The following is a 16,619-nucleotide window of genomic DNA, read 5'->3' on the forward strand; positions in this document are numbered from 1 at the left end:
AGCTTCTTTATCAAGATAGAACTTAGGGAATCTGTAAACTTTGTAATTTTTACTCAAAATAATACCTGCTTGAGTTTGAGAGAGACTAGAAAGTTCCTGGAAGAGAGCTTTTACCTTTGCAGTCGCTTTGCTCATCCTAAGCTCAATGCTCACTATTATCGCCTACGATAATGTAGCTATTGACTGTTTCATTTATAACTTGTATCTCGGTATTGAATTTGAATGTGAAACGGTTTGGAAATATGGTGTACATGATATCCTTCAGCCTCTCAGACACACAAATCATTCCTGGCACTCCATGACTTTCAATCTTGTTTGCAGTGTAAATATCCATCCCCCAGAGATCATAACGTAGTCTTCCCGATCCAATAACACCTCCTATAGAAGTTCCAAAGTGCAGGCCAATCCTCATGTTGAGTCCGGGAATCTGAAAATTAGACATTATACAAAATGCAAACAAACGTTAAAGGTCTCTCTTAATTCCTTGATAATCCTTAGCATTGAAGACGCCATTTGCAACACCCCCTCAATATCATTGATGATTGTTTGTTCGTTTGTTGGTTCTGTTGCAGGCTCACTTACAGCCACGTAAGCATCCCCAATCGTGCACAACTTGTACAGCCCAAACTGAGTAGTATTTCTGTCAAAATTCGCAAAAAGCTTCTGCAAAAGGGCAATGACTTCAGATGCATCCACAGAGGTTGCCCAGCTGGTGAACCCTACGATATCCGAAAACAAAAAGGACATGTTTTCATGGATATACGTCATTTTTAGCTTATCGTTTCTGAATTCCTCAAGGATACTTTTTGGAAGCATCTCATTCAACATCTGGCTTACTCTCGCTTCAATTGCCCTAGCCTTTTCGTTGGTGTAAAAGGTCTTCCTATCGATCGCCTCCTAGTGAAGCATGTAAATAATGATACATCCATACCTTGCAGTGAGCGGAAATTAGATTGAAAATAATGCAACATGGTATTGTAAATAATGCGATAACAGAAACCGGGGTTCTTTTGACACTAGTCGATATAAATGTCATTGATAAAATCATGAACAGAATATCAACTAAAAGGCATGTATGAAAGAGCATTCCTGTACTATGATGCAAAACCACAATATAAAAGTAAAATTCTATTGTATCCGATGTTAGCCATGTATCAATTTTTTCACCTTCTCCAGATACAGCCCATGAATTTGAAAGAGCAAAAACACACGCAGCAGTAACAAAGAGGGTGTTTATACAAAAAGTGAGAAACCTGGTACCACTAGATTCTGTACTTTTTGAAAAACACCTATAATGGAATACTAGCCATAGCATAAATGCAACCACAGTAAATACAGACCGAGTGCTCCAATATGGAATGTATTTTATATAGATAAGGTGAGTTACATTTGCCGCATCCGTGTATATGCGTGGTAAGGAAAGCGCAATTACACTTTGAGCCACAAATGTCATCTGAAGATAATTATTAATTTATTATAAACATACCAGAAATATGACTAAAGCATGTTCATTTGTGTTGAGATTTGTAGCATTGTTATAAAAGTTAAGCCTGTAGCGGTCCTCCTGCAATTTGTCACTGAATTTTAAAAGTAAAAGTTCATGACGCTTCATATGATTCTCCTGGTCCTTCTTCATAAACCTATCATGTTCCTCATAGATTAAATTATCATATTGACAATCAAGTTTTGAAGCTTCACGTATTAATGTTATTGTTGAGCTAGATCTGGATGTGTTATTTTTACGAAACGGTAAACATCTGGAAATTCCTCTATACACGGAAGATGATGAACTACTGAATGAATAAGATCCAAATTCCCTCACAGATCCCATATATTCGTCATCTAAATCCTCCTCTAAAGATGCCCCTATTGCTGCTGAAATCTTCACTCTTCGGTTTTTCATCTTTTCCACAAGAGAGGGGTTTACAGAGATGTTATTTTCACCCCAATTGGTATAATCAGCCTCTATTGATTCCGATGGGTCATTATTAAAATGATCAAAATTCAAACCTGCAATGTGTTTGCTAAATTCCGGAGAAAATGCATCAACTTCATGGATAATTTTTGGCCCATCGAAACCAGGATAAGATGAACCTAGCACGGACTTTAGTAAATAAGTTTTCATAGTACCCTTTCCCTTAACAAATGTATCCTTTTGTTCAAATTGCAACGTTTCGTCTGATTTGATAAGTTCATATGTACTTTCTGAGATATGAACATGCCCAACTTCACCGGTACTCTTCATTCTACTTGCTGTGTTTACCGTGTCCCCGAATAGAGCATATTGTGGCTTTTTTGCACCAACTAGACCAGATATAACTCCCCCAGAATTTATTCCTATTTTTACAGGCATAGATTCTGACAATCCATCAATACTCAAAGAGCCTGAGCGAGATGGATCATTGTCAGTTTTGTTTATCAATGGATATCTAATCTGATGAGCCACTTCAAGCATAGCGAGTGACATATCAATAGCATTTGCAGCTGAAGTGTATGGACAAGAGTCATCAAGTCCAAATGCCGTAAGGTAAGATTCAGAAACAGTTTCTATTTTTGTTGCATTAAATTGCTCTACACATCTATCAAAAGCAAGGAATAACGAATCTAAAAGCTCAATGAGTCTCGTTGGTTCCACGTTAGCAATCAGGTCTGGAAAATTATAAACATCACAAAAGAGTATAGACACTGCTCCGTGACTCTCAGCCTCAAACCCAATTGGAATTCCATCTTCATTTAACCTTGCATTGATCATTTTTGAGACAACAAAATTTGGAAGCATTGTATTCAAGAGCTCACTTTGCTTCTTCCGTGCATTTGCAACAGAGGATTCAAGTATAAAGCTCTTCCTACTATCATACTCTAACCTATAGCCCACAAAGCCCACAAACACAATTATACCGATAAAAAGTGGAATAGAGTGAAGGGATGACCCTAATGATCCCAATGTGATTGTGAAAAATATAACATTTGATGGTACAGAATAAACAAACGGGATCCTTAGAATGACAAATGTAAAAATCGGAAAGAGTACTGGATGAATCCACGTTGTGGAATCAAGAATGAATCTGTTTGCTGCGTGTTGTAATATCATACAGAAAACTAGCGACCCCAATATTAGATTTACATGTTTCGCAAAAGTTTTAGCCTTAAACATAAACAATATGCAGCACAGGATTAAAAGCTCCATAACTATAGTCAAACCCATAAACCATTTTGAGGATCTATCTCCCCAGTGTACACGAAGTTTATAGTCTACGATAAAATCCAGAAAATAAAATACTCCCAATAGAAAGTATATAGCCAAGTACCATTTGCTATTTTCGTAATAGTGGTTTTGAGTTTTGTAGAATAGATAATCTGCTTCTAGCTGCATATCCTGGAATCGAAGGGTTAGCTTATTTATCAAGTTAGATATTCTATGATTTACCGTTTTGTCATTTTTATCATCATCATTACGTTCCATGTTATCTTTTACTTTTATATATGGTGGCGTTTCATCTAGGGAAACAGCTCCTTCTCTAATTTTGAAGGGTCTGGCAGCTGGTATAATTCCATTCACCTTAGAAGATTCATGTATGTTGAACTCATTTTTAGCTCTTTCCAAAACATGTGAACACCATTTTATCACTTTAAATCTAAATCTTTGTTTAGAACTGTCATTATCAGAATTACAATCGCACTTTTGCGCTGAAAACCAATTTACAATATACTCTGAAAGATTCGGAGAAACAAAAGCTTGTAATATGGAAGAAACAGTATATGATACAATAGATGAGACAAACCATAGAGGTACGAGAATATAAAAAGGCTTCCATAAAACAACTTGCATAGTTGCTGCCTTTAGGGATCTCCCAGCAAGAGCATACGTGAGAGACAAGAAAATAGGGATAACACCAAGAACAAAGATTATGGCTAGTGGAATAGACACCAGATAAGTCCTTGGAGCAAATTCAATAATAAGCCTGGAATTTGATATTATCAAAGATCCTAGAGAACACAAAAGACCAAATGCACGTGCACTTAGAGTATTTCCACCATAAATCATTGGAGCCTGAACAACTGATATTCGAAGGGAATAATAGCAAAAAAGTGACATTATAATTCCCTCCAGAGCCCAAAAGCAAAATTTCAAAAGACTTGTGTAATATCTACGGCGTCCTAGTGTATAAAATACTGGAAGATTCACAAGTAACTCGTTAGGTATCTGCTTGTAAAAAAGTGCGCACGTCACTACAGGGATTGGAGTAAAGACGATTTGAAATAGTAGCTGTATAAATGATCCATAAAGATCCAATCCTGCCCAGTTAGTATATCCCTGGTAATAGAATAGTGGCATTACAAAACATAAAGATTTAAAATAACTCCAATAGACCACAATGCTCATTGCTTGCAACGTTATAGTACCTTGTAAAAATAAAAGTTGTTTTAGTGAAGCAAATGACGTAACTGCAAAATCTGCATAAGATGCTGCATGAGGGCTTGTTGAATTTATTATTCCTACTCCTACGTGAGCTTCCTCAATCATTTTAACATCATTCAATCCATCACCTATTGCAAGTGTTATTGGGGTGGGAACTAGACGCAACTTTACTAACTTTACAAGTTCCCCTTTTTGAATGGGTGTTAATCCACAAGCTATAACAACATCCGCAGAGCAAGCCATATTTACAAAGCATGTTTGCATATCCGGGGTCGATAAAAAGGTTTTCAAGTCAGTACCCTCTACAACTAAACAGAGTTGTTCTGTATTTATCCCACTTGGTCTTTCTTGTATAAATTTGTTATACAGATCTGTACTCCTTTTATTTAAAGAGTCGTTTGCATCAGTACCTTCGAGTTTTGCATGGAATATACGACATGGAGGCACCAAAAGTTTGGATAAATATGCAGATTCTATGGAAGGGCCCTTGGAATCTCCAGTGACCATCCAAATTCTTGTTCCAGAATCCATGATCATATCTATTGTATCAATAACCTCAGGCTGTATTTCATCCTTAAACGCAACAAGTCCCAAATATATGAGGTTATTTTCTACTAATTTTGCACATGATTCAAAGCGTTCCTCTCTTCCGTAAATAGATCCCTCTAAATCTGCGTAATGTCGTTGGTAAACAATAGTTTCTTCTTTGTCCAATCTTCTATATGCACAAACCAAAACTCTGTATCCAAATAGACCTTGTTTTTTAATTCTATTTCTTAATGTCTCAATATCTCCTTTATGCCTATTCAAGTCGAGCAAATTTAGCATAGATTCACCGTCTCCCTTTACAAAAACTATAGAATTACCATCATATTCTTGCCTTAATACAATGGACATCCTTTTTCGAGTAGAACTAAACTCATTTATACCAATAATATCCACAGTTTCAATAGTTCCCTTAATGTTCACATTAATCGAGGATTTTGAACGTGACATCAAACAATAACCCAATTCCATTGCAAGGGCAGTCATACACTCATCCTCTTGTGACGTGGATTTGAAGCTTTTGGTACGACTTGATCTTGTGTACTTATGACTAGCTTCATTAGGGTCAATCTTTGAGGTTGTTTGACTAAATCCATAAGACCCAACAGATATACTGCTACCTGAAGAACCTCTGGATTTACTATCTGAATCTTCAAATCTTGCACTTCCCATAATAGCTATTGATTCAGATTTTGAACTAGTAGTACCTTCGGGTTCTATAAAAAAGACGCTCCCAAAGCGAGTACCTTTTTTTGAGAATCCAACGGTGTTATGCTTCTTCAATCTTTCATATGATCCAGATCCCATAAGTTTTGACGTAAATAGATTTGTAGTAACGAATGACCTAATTGAGCTAAAAGGAGGCATATTTGTCACCTGATACGAAGAGTTACACATGCACATTAACCTTACAAACAAGTCAAAATTTGGATTATCACCAAGGTCACGTTCAACATCATCTTTGAATCTATCAATGGCTTCCTCTACCCTGTAAGTTTTTTTTCCAAAGGTTATCAAGGTGATTGAAAGATTGTTGCTTGTAAGAGTACCAGTCTTGTCTGTAAATATGAAATCCACCATACCCAAATCTTCAAAAAGAGAAGAATTCAAAGACCATGACTTTGGACCATCTTGAGCGTCATCATCGAATTCCAACGAATTTGCTTTAGTTTCTAGTCTTTTAGGCAGTTCCTTTCCTGGTTTTAGGTCTTTATTTTGTAAACATTCACTTATACATACTCCGTCATAAAATGGTGCAAAAGAGAGTCTCAAAAGATCCATAATAGCAGGAAGAGTTATAGGCATCAAGCATCCGTACAAAATAATAAACCTAAAAATCACAAACGGTATGGATTCAATTGGCACAGAAACTCCTTTGGTAAGGGGATGTTCTCTAGTCATAATATTTGAGGATCTAGTTATTACACTTGAAAAAAGACAAATAAAGTACAATAGAGCCAAAATAATGGAAAATTTATTAATAATATGTTCAAAAGATCCAAGTTTGATTTGTTTTAATGTATGTGTAGTATTTTGCGCGAGCTTTGTGTCAGGACCCGTAAATACAACAACTCCATAAAGATACGTGGTATTCCTTATAATAGATCCTTTCATAACAAAATTGTCAATAGTTATATTACTAGGCCTAGGATGACCTTTCAAGTACAATGTCCCTGAAAATACATCCATATCAGATGAAGGCTTGTTACAAACAATATGACCCCTTAAATTAGCAAATGAACGTATGGAAGCCTCCACTTTTGCACCTTTTACGGAAGTTTTTACCTTTAAATTATTGCTACCATCAATAGATGATGTATCTATGTGGATTTTCCCATCAGAGTTGCTTGAAGCCAAAATTATTATGTCAGCTGGAACTTCTTCATCTAAAGAAAGTTTAACAATGTTTCCTACGACTAGATCAGATACCCTCGTTGATCGTATTTTAGCTTTCCGTCCGTGTAGCACGGTACACTTTTTGTAGTCAACACAGCGTCCAATAATATAACGTCTTTTTGCCTCCAAAACATTTGAAAAAATGGATACAAGGATTGAAATCAACAATGGAAGACCTGTAGAATACCAAGAGCGTTTTGGAACGTCTGGAATACATAAATTGAGAATAAGCGCTTCAATAAATACCATAATTATTGACCACAAAAATGGCAATCTATTAAATGTATTCCAACAAATGTACCACACTTGGCTTAGTATGGCAAATCTTTGAGTATGTTGCGCATTTTTCAGAAAACGAGACAAGTCATTTGGATCTACTGGGTTTATCTTTAGAGTCCTAGATTCCCATATTGGTCGTATTTTCGTTCCAAAACATATATTATGATGTTTTTCAACAAGCTCCGGTTTTATGGATGAATGATTGTATTCTTCCTCAAAATATTCGGAGCCATGTCTCCTTTCCTTGTGTAATAGTCTAGTTGTGGTTCGAATTTTCTTATACTTCTTCAAGGACCCAATGCTATGTGTTACTCTTAATCCTTTGCGATCTCTAGAGTTTTGCCATGTGATGTCTATGGACGTTCCGATTGAAGTGAAGTCATTTTTTGAGCTGCTTGACATCTTCGCAAGGCATCCGAGAACTTATCCTACAAGATAACAGTTCCCTAAACAACAAGTACAGAATCCATAGGACTATTTTTGTCCGCAAGTGTGTAAATTGCCCATACACATTCCTGACGGTACACAAGGAAGCCAGTGACTGGAATGTGTGACCAAAAGGCGGACATAAACTGCTTCAATCGAACCTATATGGCTCTAATAGGGTTTATAGAGCCTATCTTACACGGTTTTTCAAATCTAACGCGTATCATTAAAATTATCGACCTGTATCATGTTTTAACACTTATAAAGGCCACCCCGTTATCCTAAAAAATCAAACAACTTTCAAAACCTTTATTAAGCATTAAACTGACCGCTGCTGCGGGAATCCTTCGGTCCTCTCCCACCACGATCCAGGCGCCGGAATACCCACCATCTTCCAGTTCAATAATCTTGAAATACTGGAGATCGGGTTGTGAATTTCGGTCTTTAAAAGTATGTTTACGTCGCTTTTGCTGGGACTTACACCACGGCGTATCCTACTCGCTGAGAATCGCAGCTCTTCCTGAATTTGGACAGACCTTTTGATGACACAGACAATCGTAGAACAATCGATACACCGATCCTCCAGATTCACGTGGAGACACTTGCTAAGTATATGAACAGGGAATGACAAACTTGTCTACACACGATGAACGCATCAAAAAGAAGGGATTTATACAAGCCTGTAAACCTGGATTCCTCGTTTGTGAGGTAATTGTCATGCGCCATACCCATAATTGTCCTTAGGAAGTCCATGTTAACCAACCATAGACAGTCGGAAAGGTCGAGACTTCTAGAGGCATCCAGACAATCAGGTTATGATGGCAAAGTTTTATCCTTTAAAAATGTAAGTTTTGGTCTATTTATACAAGATGTTACAGTTGAATGAGCTTCTTAGCGAGTTGAAGAAGTCGATTGACTCGAATTCAGCGGATGCAACCATAGCTATACTTGGGCAGCTTCTTGGTATTCTCAAGTTTGACCTAGGTATGTCGTTAATTTAACATTAAAAAACATTTAGGCGAGTCTGAAGGCGCTGGAGTAGAGCTGCTGGCTCAATGTCTATCTTCAAAGTTTGTTTCTTTTTCGGATACTCAAACATGTGCAGTAATCACCAAATTGTCCATCTTGCAATTTCCTGTATTTTAGAAATCGTTGACAATAATCCTGGGACTGTGATATCCCAAGAATATATCGCAAAGCTTGCTGCGATCTTTGAGTCCTGTACAAAACTTGTACCAACTAGTGCGGATCAAATTTTTGTAAACATTTTAGACTCGGTCTTGAATCTCTTCATTATGTCAGGATTTAACAATTTTGACCTTATAACTCCGTATGTTTCAAGTATAGTAGACCATGGTGTTAAATTGCTGCAACAAACGGTAAGTAATCCTTTGCATTTTATACATATACCCAGAAACCAAGTCTATTCGTCAAGACATTTTCCGCATTTTTGTGTGTAATACTTGAATCAAATACAGCAGGGACACAGTTTCATGATATGTTTGCTCATTACAGATGTCTTGATATACTCATCCAGATTATAAAGGTATTTCCTCCCCCTCCTTAAATTGCGACTTTAGGAAAATTATTCGAATATAAACAAGAGTTTTGTTTCCACTGAAAGGACCATGCTTGGAGACATTTTGTATGCTATATTTTATTTTATAAGTTCAAGTTACAATACTACCTACGAAGACTACCAAAACGTTGTCTACATTGTCCAAACATTTTTAACGGGACTTGAAGGGGTAAATATCCAACGGGAAAGTTTTATTCCAGTTGACGAATTCATTGTAAAGATGGATTCAACTTTTGCTGATGTTTTGATCCCGCTACTTCAGATTATATCTCAATGCACTACCTGTAAATACCCTGATATCGTAAACTCTTCGATTTCGATACCGAACCTGCAGAACATTCTGAGGAATTGTTTCAAGAGTCCTCATAGGTTAGTTGATTTTTTCGGCATTAAAAACTTGGCAGGAGCGTGAAACTGGTTTCGTTGTATTTGTGTACGATAATGGCAGAGGGTAGTGATCAAGTTATCGAGTTCACCATTGCTTTAATTCCAGACATCATAGAGATACTAAAATCTGAAGAGAACTACGATATTAGGCTGGAATCTGGAGTTTGCATAGTGAGTATCTACCGCAATGCTCTTTACAGGAAACGTTTGGATGCATTTAAATTTCAGATTTTGGATGGATTTCTAAAGCTTTTCATCCAGTGCAAACATGATTACACTACAGTTATGGTTTCTTTGGACTATTTTGAGTTGTTTTTGAACATTGAGCCTACTGCAATCGAGATGCTATACGAGAAGAACATCATTGAGATTCTGGAATCGGCCGAATTCTTACATGACGACAGTGTCAGGCTTCGGATATCTAAATTTGTCGAGAATTTTGACACTATAGAGCCCGAAGATTCTTAACTTCCAGATGGGGATGCCCTCTTCATGTGTACGTTTCTACTGCAATCCTTTACATATAATTCATGTGTTCCATGATTACTGATATACTTGACTACATTATCGCCCTTATAACAGGATACTCGCGTGGTCAGAGGGTCTTACTGGACCGCAGTCTAGTGGATCTCCTAGGTTCGCTATGGTGGACCCTCGGCCCTGTTAGCTACAAAATTCATGATCCGAAGGTAATTGCAAATTTCGAGCAGCTATGTCTCGACACATTGGACAGGGAGGTCAGCTTAAGCTCCGCGAGTCACAAATACGTTACAGGTGTTTGCAAATCTGCATAATAATCCCAAACTGCTCGATAGTGTCACGAAGATGGTCATGGAGAGGCTAAATATCGATGAAAAGTATCTACATCTCGTGGAAGATGCAGTCCTGCAAATAAGTAAGCACCTCTACCATTTGGCTGTCTTTGACAAGACCATCTCCGTACAAGTAGATGAAGAAACAGAGGCCCATAGAAAAGTTTGTTTTTAGTACCCTTTACATTTCCTTGCAGTTGCTAGATGAGCTGTGGACGTCCCTGGAGACCAGACCCTTGCCGGAATCTTACAGTGTATCCCACTCCGTGGATGCTACTGACAAAACAACCAGCAGTTGGGGAGTGCTTGGGTTTCAGATGCCTCTTACCGACTTTAGGAGGACTGGTTTGCTCGGCTTACAGTGCCTAAACTACATGGCAACCAATTTCCCCGAAAAATCCAAAGAAGCCCTGGAAGCCTCCAACGATGCCAAACTCTGGTTCCCTTTTGCAGTCACAAGTATAAACGTAACTTCTTGGGTTTTAGATTACTGGAACACGTCAAAACTTGGCGCATTCAGTTACAATAACGATCGTCCTCCGCTGGAAACATTTTACATTATCCACTCATTCGTTTTCTTCGAGTTTATAAACTTTTGGAGACTTTCCGATGCAAAGTCCATTCTTGAGTTCAAAGAGGTATCTTTAAAACTACTTTAATGTAAATGTGTAGACATCCCTGAAATTTAGACAACAGCTAATCTGTAAAATAGATTCCATCATAGAGGTCATGTACCAAAAGAGAAACATTGGTGGTGCATATGGGAGCGCATTGATTGATAAACTAGCCTGTATGATAAAGGATATCAATTACATTACGTGTTTAGCTACATTTAGAGGTATTGCTTTACTATTTTCCAAAGATGAAGACACAAGGTCCTTTTCCCATAGATTTATATTAACATCGTTTACAAGCTTGCAAGATGTGTCGAGATTTTTTAGGCTTGAGATATAAATGTGCAAGTTGCCCTCAGAATCTACAATGTAGAGTTGAGACGAGTCCTCAAGCGGAACTGCAAGGCATGTTTGTAGAGTATATTCCAGCGATAAAGTCGTAGTGTTTACATGCGAAACACCATTTTCAAGAGATAAATGTAGGAAAAACAGTTTCTTTGAACATGGTAACAAAAGTATCTTGTTTGCAGAATCCCATGCAATATGACAGGGTACCACACCAACATCATCAAGGACCTGTGTCAAATCTACAGAGTAAAGTTCATCTCCACTCTTTATATCCCAAAATTTAACGCTAAAGTCGATTGACAGTGACGCCAAAACAGGTTCAATATCTCCATCTATTATTGCGAGGGATGACACAGACCTAAACGTTTATAAATGCATGGAGCAAAACCCACTGTGTATGTCCCAAGTAATAGTTTAGGATATTATGAACATCTGGAATCGAATTTCGCACCACCTTTCCGTCCTTGTTTGCGGTAAATATGGATCCCTCAGCACTAGTGTACTATGGAAGCATGTAAACTGTCTCCAAAAACGTACCGTAGCAGTGATTGTGCTGTAGTGAGAAAAGGGGCACAGCAGGTCTTTATCACTCCCTTTGTCTTCAATATCGTGAATATCAGCAAATGGAAGCACAGATATGTCTCCAAAGGAGTCGGCGATCAGTATGCTGTTCTCAACAACCGCAGTAGACACCAGTTTTTTGCCAAATTGCCTATCACAAGACTTTTAGACCAGAATTTCCCGTACCTTTTAGCCAAAAGCTTGATTGAATCGTCGAATATCGATAGAATCTTGTCCTCCGAGGCCACCAGTATCAAAGAACGGGCATTATCAACCTTTAACGAGCAGTTTAAATACGAGCAAAACAACTTACAGTTATAGATCGAATGGCCTTTGTTATGTGTCCATTTTCAAATTTATGCGATAAAACAGAGTCCCTAGAGGTCAATAGGTGAACGAGAGGACATACCTGGTATTAAAGGCGTAAAGTACAGAGCCAGAAGCATACAATAACAAGGATTTCTCTCTCCAAAAGACACAGGGAGCCTTAAAAATGTACCCTTCGGGGAGCTCCATCTCCGCGGAGAATTGATACTGGCCCCTCGCATGGCCTGATGGCTGCCCTAATGAGGCATTTTGAACAGTTGAAACTAAAAAAGGATGATGTGCCCTCAAGGGTCTTCTATGTACTCTAGAGGTTTAATTTAGGATCAATTAGGAACGATTTGTCTACACATTATGGCAGGCGGGAAAACAAACAAATTCTTTAGCAACTTTGGCACATTTAGCTATAAGCGTTTAAATTTAGCGGTCTTTTCGTCTCTTATGCTGGTTCAGCTCTCAAAATGGTCACTCAAAAGGTACGCTTGTTATCCCAGTGCAAACGAATTCTTTAGGGATGTGAAACTAGAACACATGTGCGCAGATGCCGAGAAGGTACGTTACATACTATTCTTTACGCATATACGAGTAGATTTCTGGGAATGCTGCCCTCAAGAAGTTTGACTCTAGAGGTTTCTGGGCGATTTTAGAGAGTAAAGACCCTGAAAAGGTATCATTCGTCCGTTGAAATCATATGCGGATTTAGGGTGACGTCTACGCCAAGAAATTGCATTCCAAATCCAATGCAACGGTGGGAAATTGCTCCATTAAATACTTACATACAGATCTGGGAATCCATCATTACCTACAAGAATGAGCCATATCTACTAAAGAGAGATATTATAAACTTTATATCACCATCGCATGATGTATGTACCACAATATCTCTCATCTCTCTTTAGGAAACTTTTGATGTAGAGTCATCATGGGAAATCCAAAAAACTGTACCAACCACATCTGGATCTGGTTAGCGCATCTACAGTCTTAAACCACTTAGGAAATGATATAACTCCAGAAACCTATCGCCGAGGAAAAAGAATGATACTTTTACTTTTGATGGGATCAATTTATTCCCTCTATTACTTTTCCTCCATGTACTTTAGATTCAAAAAAATGGTAAGAAGAGTTTGAAAATAACATTTATACAGTTACCATGCATATCATTCATAAAACACACTTGTAAGGTAAATTCATACGAAAATACTCATCAAAAACCTAGAATGCCCCTCAAATTTCGAACACTGTTGGTAAAGGCGCCAAAATAAAAGCAATAGATGGTAAAATTAGCCCAAACTATTTCGATGGAACTGTGATCCTCGCAGGGGAAAAAGATTTGACAATTGTAATTTTACTTTTGCACATAATAATAATGTTCAGAAAATGGTAACATGTAGAAGCGGTGATAAACCATTTGAACTGCTCAAACTTAAAATAATGTGATACTTTACATTTACATCTTGATACTTGTTGTTCCTATAGTAGATCTTCTAGTCCTGCAATTGCTACAAGATTTTATATTTTTACAAAAAAAACAAACGTGAAGCGTCCGCAAAACTACCCCTGGTAACACGTTTTAATCTTTTTTCAATATCTTTCCTCTTTTTAAGTTCCAAATCGTTGGTACTTGAGAGGTTTCTTTTTTCCCGATTTGAATCACTATCTTCCTCCGAGTCCAGGTCGTCAATTTCTTCATTACCAGATACACTTTCGCTAATTTCATCGTCGGTAACATCATCAGATATCTCCTCATCAGTGTCTTCTTCAGATATATCTTCAGCGTCACCTTCAGAGATAGAAGGTTCAGTATCTACCTCGCTATCGTTAACATCGTTGAATTCAACACCCGGGTCGGTATCTTGTCCATCCGAAATCTCATCAGCAACATCTTGAGGTAATTCTAGTTTCTTTTTCTGTTGAAGCCTCGGATCGCATTCATACTTCAATTTGTGATATAGTTTAAATGACATGTGGTGAGGCTCTGCTTGTTTATTATTCTTCCAGTATTTTTCTTGTGTATAACTATAGTCACCATGCTGAAGAGCACCAGAAAATAAACTGAGTTCTTGAAATAATGTAAATGTATTGTATTCTGTAGAAAATCCCTTTTGATCTAGTGCATTAACAGGGTCCTTATCAAGATTTCTAAACTCATGCTCTAAAATAGGATTATACGATGCTGCATTTAGATATAATTCCCAAAGATGGCACTCATCAGCCTAATTGTTTTGTTAAGAAAAAGACTAAAACATACCATGGAGTATGTGGGATTGCGTTTATCATGAATATAATGCTCCCCCTCTTTAGGGGAGTCATGAATAATTTTTCTAATGGATGGAAGATCACCCATTTTCTTTCTACATATCCTAGCTATCAAAAGCGATGCATTAGTCGACGTTATTGTGCCTGCAACCTAAAAAGGAATGGATGAATAAATATAGGGATCTACCTGCAAAAGACGCTTTATAAATGAACAGACTCTCGGTACGTCAGAGTCTTGCTGCATCATTTTATCGACTACCAGTAAAAGTGAAAGTGTATTTGATGCGTCAAACATTCTAATATCCAATATTCTTTCATAAAGTAAGTTATAGTAACGGTCCCTAAAGAGAAATGAGGGACATTTCATAAACGTACTCTGAAGGGAAGATCGAAGATAGCAGTGATAGCAAAGATATATTAGCAGATAAAGAAGTGGGTCTATGGGCTGCTCTATATAAAGACTTCACGTTATCCTGCAAGGAGTCCAGTAGTTCTTTGCGTCTATCATCAAAAATTCCTGTTTTACCACTGGAAAGTGCTTGTTTGGTACCAAGGGAATCCAAAAATTTGAAATAACGTAAGCATTTCTCTATGGCAATAGAAATGCAACGAACTATCTTTGCACATTCCTCATATTCATACATTGGGGCAGAAAATTTGCTTGATCCTATATCATGGAAAGCAAAAAAGAAGTGTACCGAATCGACAAAACATTTAAATGTTTCATACGCAACATCATACTCATTCCTAAAGCACTTGAATAGAGAACATGGACAATACCTCGTGTAGTTGAGCCTTGATATGTAATGCATACCCCTATGAATACCCTTCAACATGTGTATCAGTTCATCCGCTGCAAAGTAAAGATAAGTAAACGAATGAAACAAACTGAAAGTATGATGAAATATAACTGTTTTCCTGCGAGTAAACCATTTTCCCTTCGAAGGCCAATGATGCATATCTTTATACATCCAAGAAATTGATTTTTTAATTCGTTCTCCAACTTTTGCAACAACAACTCTCTTCATCTGGCCATGATTTTGGAGAAGAGTGTCGAGCAAATTAAAAGCATACGACGACATCTTGTCGTTTTTGTGACCTAATCTAGATATTATCATATCCAACAGGATGACTTCCTGTTCTGGCTTCTGTATTAGCATCTGTAGACAATAGTTAGAGGCATCTTTTTGCATAAATTCTAGATTGCTGTTCATCATATCGGACAATATCTGTAAAGTATATAAGGGTTAGCAATGATATACCTGGATGAAAGTGGAATAAATCCCCTTTAGGAAATCCTCAAAAGAAACAGCAAGAAGCATGCTCTTTGCAAAGGGATCACACTCATCAATAGACCCTCCTTTACCCTTTAAATAAGACAAATGCGCGCCCAAAAACCTAAGGCGATCTTCCTCTATTTGATCAATATATTTTAGTTTACGGGAAGGAAGTATTTTCATGAGTGTTGTATATAGAAATTGTATGGAAGTCTGTTTCACCCTAATCTTATCACTTCTTGTTAACTCTATTAAACCATAAAATAATTTCCAATTCAAAACGCAGTTGTTATCAAGAAGCACGGAAATTGCATCGACTCTATCTGCCAATGTAGAAATGTGTTTTTTATTTTCTGTAGGAAGATTTATATGGAGAGGTTGAAAACAAACGGTTGTTGATGAAGGGGTCCCTTGCAGTAGTATGTAGCCACCGTGCTTCTGAATCATTTTTGCATACGTAATTGACATAATATCTTGCGATTGATGCCATAAAACTTCTTCCTATTTTGGATATTTCGGCGACAGAGTACCTCTTGGCAAATCTGAGCCTTGTACCCGTCCTTCTTAAATCCTGTACAGCAATTCTATCCCAACTTTTGCTTTCAAAGGCCTTAATGATGCCATTTAGGGTACCTTCTGTGATAAAAATGTCACCTTCTCTGTTATCTCTCATTTTCACGCCACGATTTGCATATTTTACACCAAATAGATTGCGATATTTGTGTTTTTTGTAACGAACGGTATTCAAATGGCGTAAATGTCGGTTTATTTGTTCTGGAACTCATGTCCCACCATAAGGCGAAGGCTAGAGGTTGGTTCATAGAAATGATCGATTACGTCGTATAGGAAAGAATCTTAAGCGGTTTATACGGAACCCCTGGTGTTATTTTACTA

General features: G+C 37.5%; 6 protein-coding genes across 6 annotated transcripts, besides 1 other annotated feature; 3 read left to right on the forward strand and 3 right to left on the reverse strand.

The window, feature by feature from the left end:
• Positions 1–142: 142 nt before the first annotated feature.
• BEWA_036030 (guanylyl cyclase, putative) lies at positions 143–7,543 on the reverse strand (the record flags this gene model as incomplete). The annotated part of the gene is made up of 4 exons (XM_004832962.1): positions 143–427; positions 463–897; positions 932–1,453; positions 1,487–7,543. 4 exons carry the CDS (start codon positions 7,541–7,543, stop codon positions 143–145), a joined length of 7,299 nt encoding a protein of 2,432 aa, XP_004833019.1.
• Positions 1,460–1,481: a sequence feature (AT_rich).
• Positions 7,544–8,213: 670 nt separating the features above from the next.
• Positions 8,214–10,001, forward strand: BEWA_036040 (hypothetical protein; the record flags this gene model as incomplete). Its single annotated transcript, XM_004832963.1, has 8 exons — positions 8,214–8,275; positions 8,312–8,411; positions 8,446–8,551; positions 8,586–8,637; positions 8,673–8,946; positions 8,982–9,113; positions 9,148–9,515; positions 9,551–10,001. 8 exons carry the CDS (start codon positions 8,214–8,216, stop codon positions 9,999–10,001), a joined length of 1,545 nt encoding a protein of 514 aa, XP_004833020.1.
• Positions 10,002–10,063: 62 nt separating this feature from the next.
• On the forward strand, positions 10,064–11,004 carry BEWA_036050 (conserved hypothetical protein; the record flags this gene model as incomplete). The annotated part of the gene is made up of 3 exons (XM_004832964.1): positions 10,064–10,270; positions 10,308–10,508; positions 10,543–11,004. 3 exons carry the CDS (start codon positions 10,064–10,066, stop codon positions 11,002–11,004), a joined length of 870 nt encoding a protein of 289 aa, XP_004833021.1.
• A 150-nt stretch (positions 11,005–11,154) lies between these two features.
• BEWA_036060 (conserved hypothetical protein) lies at positions 11,155–12,409 on the reverse strand (the record flags this gene model as incomplete). Its single annotated transcript, XM_004832965.1, has 6 exons — positions 12,278–12,409; positions 12,182–12,245; positions 12,055–12,143; positions 11,845–12,019; positions 11,700–11,809; positions 11,155–11,665 (listed from the first exon to the last, which is right to left on the reverse strand). The coding sequence occupies exons 1-6, from the start codon at positions 12,382–12,384 to the stop codon at positions 11,155–11,157; spliced, it is 1,056 nt and encodes a 351-aa protein (XP_004833022.1). The 5' UTR covers positions 12,385–12,409.
• Positions 12,410–12,460: 51 nt separating this feature from the next.
• On the forward strand, positions 12,461–13,629 carry BEWA_036070 (conserved hypothetical protein; the record flags this gene model as incomplete). Its single annotated transcript, XM_004832966.1, has 10 exons — positions 12,461–12,668; positions 12,705–12,744; positions 12,782–12,859; positions 12,896–12,940; positions 12,975–13,058; positions 13,092–13,155; positions 13,187–13,305; positions 13,338–13,373; positions 13,409–13,531; positions 13,567–13,629. Exons 1-10 carry the CDS (start codon positions 12,547–12,549, stop codon positions 13,627–13,629), a joined length of 774 nt encoding a protein of 257 aa, XP_004833023.1. The 5' UTR covers positions 12,461–12,546.
• An 80-nt stretch (positions 13,630–13,709) lies between these two features.
• On the reverse strand, positions 13,710–16,398 carry BEWA_036080 (conserved hypothetical protein; the record flags this gene model as incomplete). The annotated part of the gene is made up of 6 exons (XM_004832967.1): positions 13,710–14,405; positions 14,441–14,599; positions 14,636–14,789; positions 14,824–15,677; positions 15,711–16,078; positions 16,116–16,398. 6 exons carry the CDS (start codon positions 16,396–16,398, stop codon positions 13,710–13,712), a joined length of 2,514 nt encoding a protein of 837 aa, XP_004833024.1.
• Between the last annotated feature and the right edge of the window lie 221 nt (positions 16,399–16,619).

This window comes from Theileria equi (genome assembly GCF_000342415.1).
Source record: "Theileria equi strain WA chromosome 2 map unlocalized gcontig_1105316255037, whole genome shotgun sequence".
Classification (NCBI taxonomy): Eukaryota; Apicomplexa; class Aconoidasida; order Piroplasmida; family Theileriidae; genus Theileria; species Theileria equi.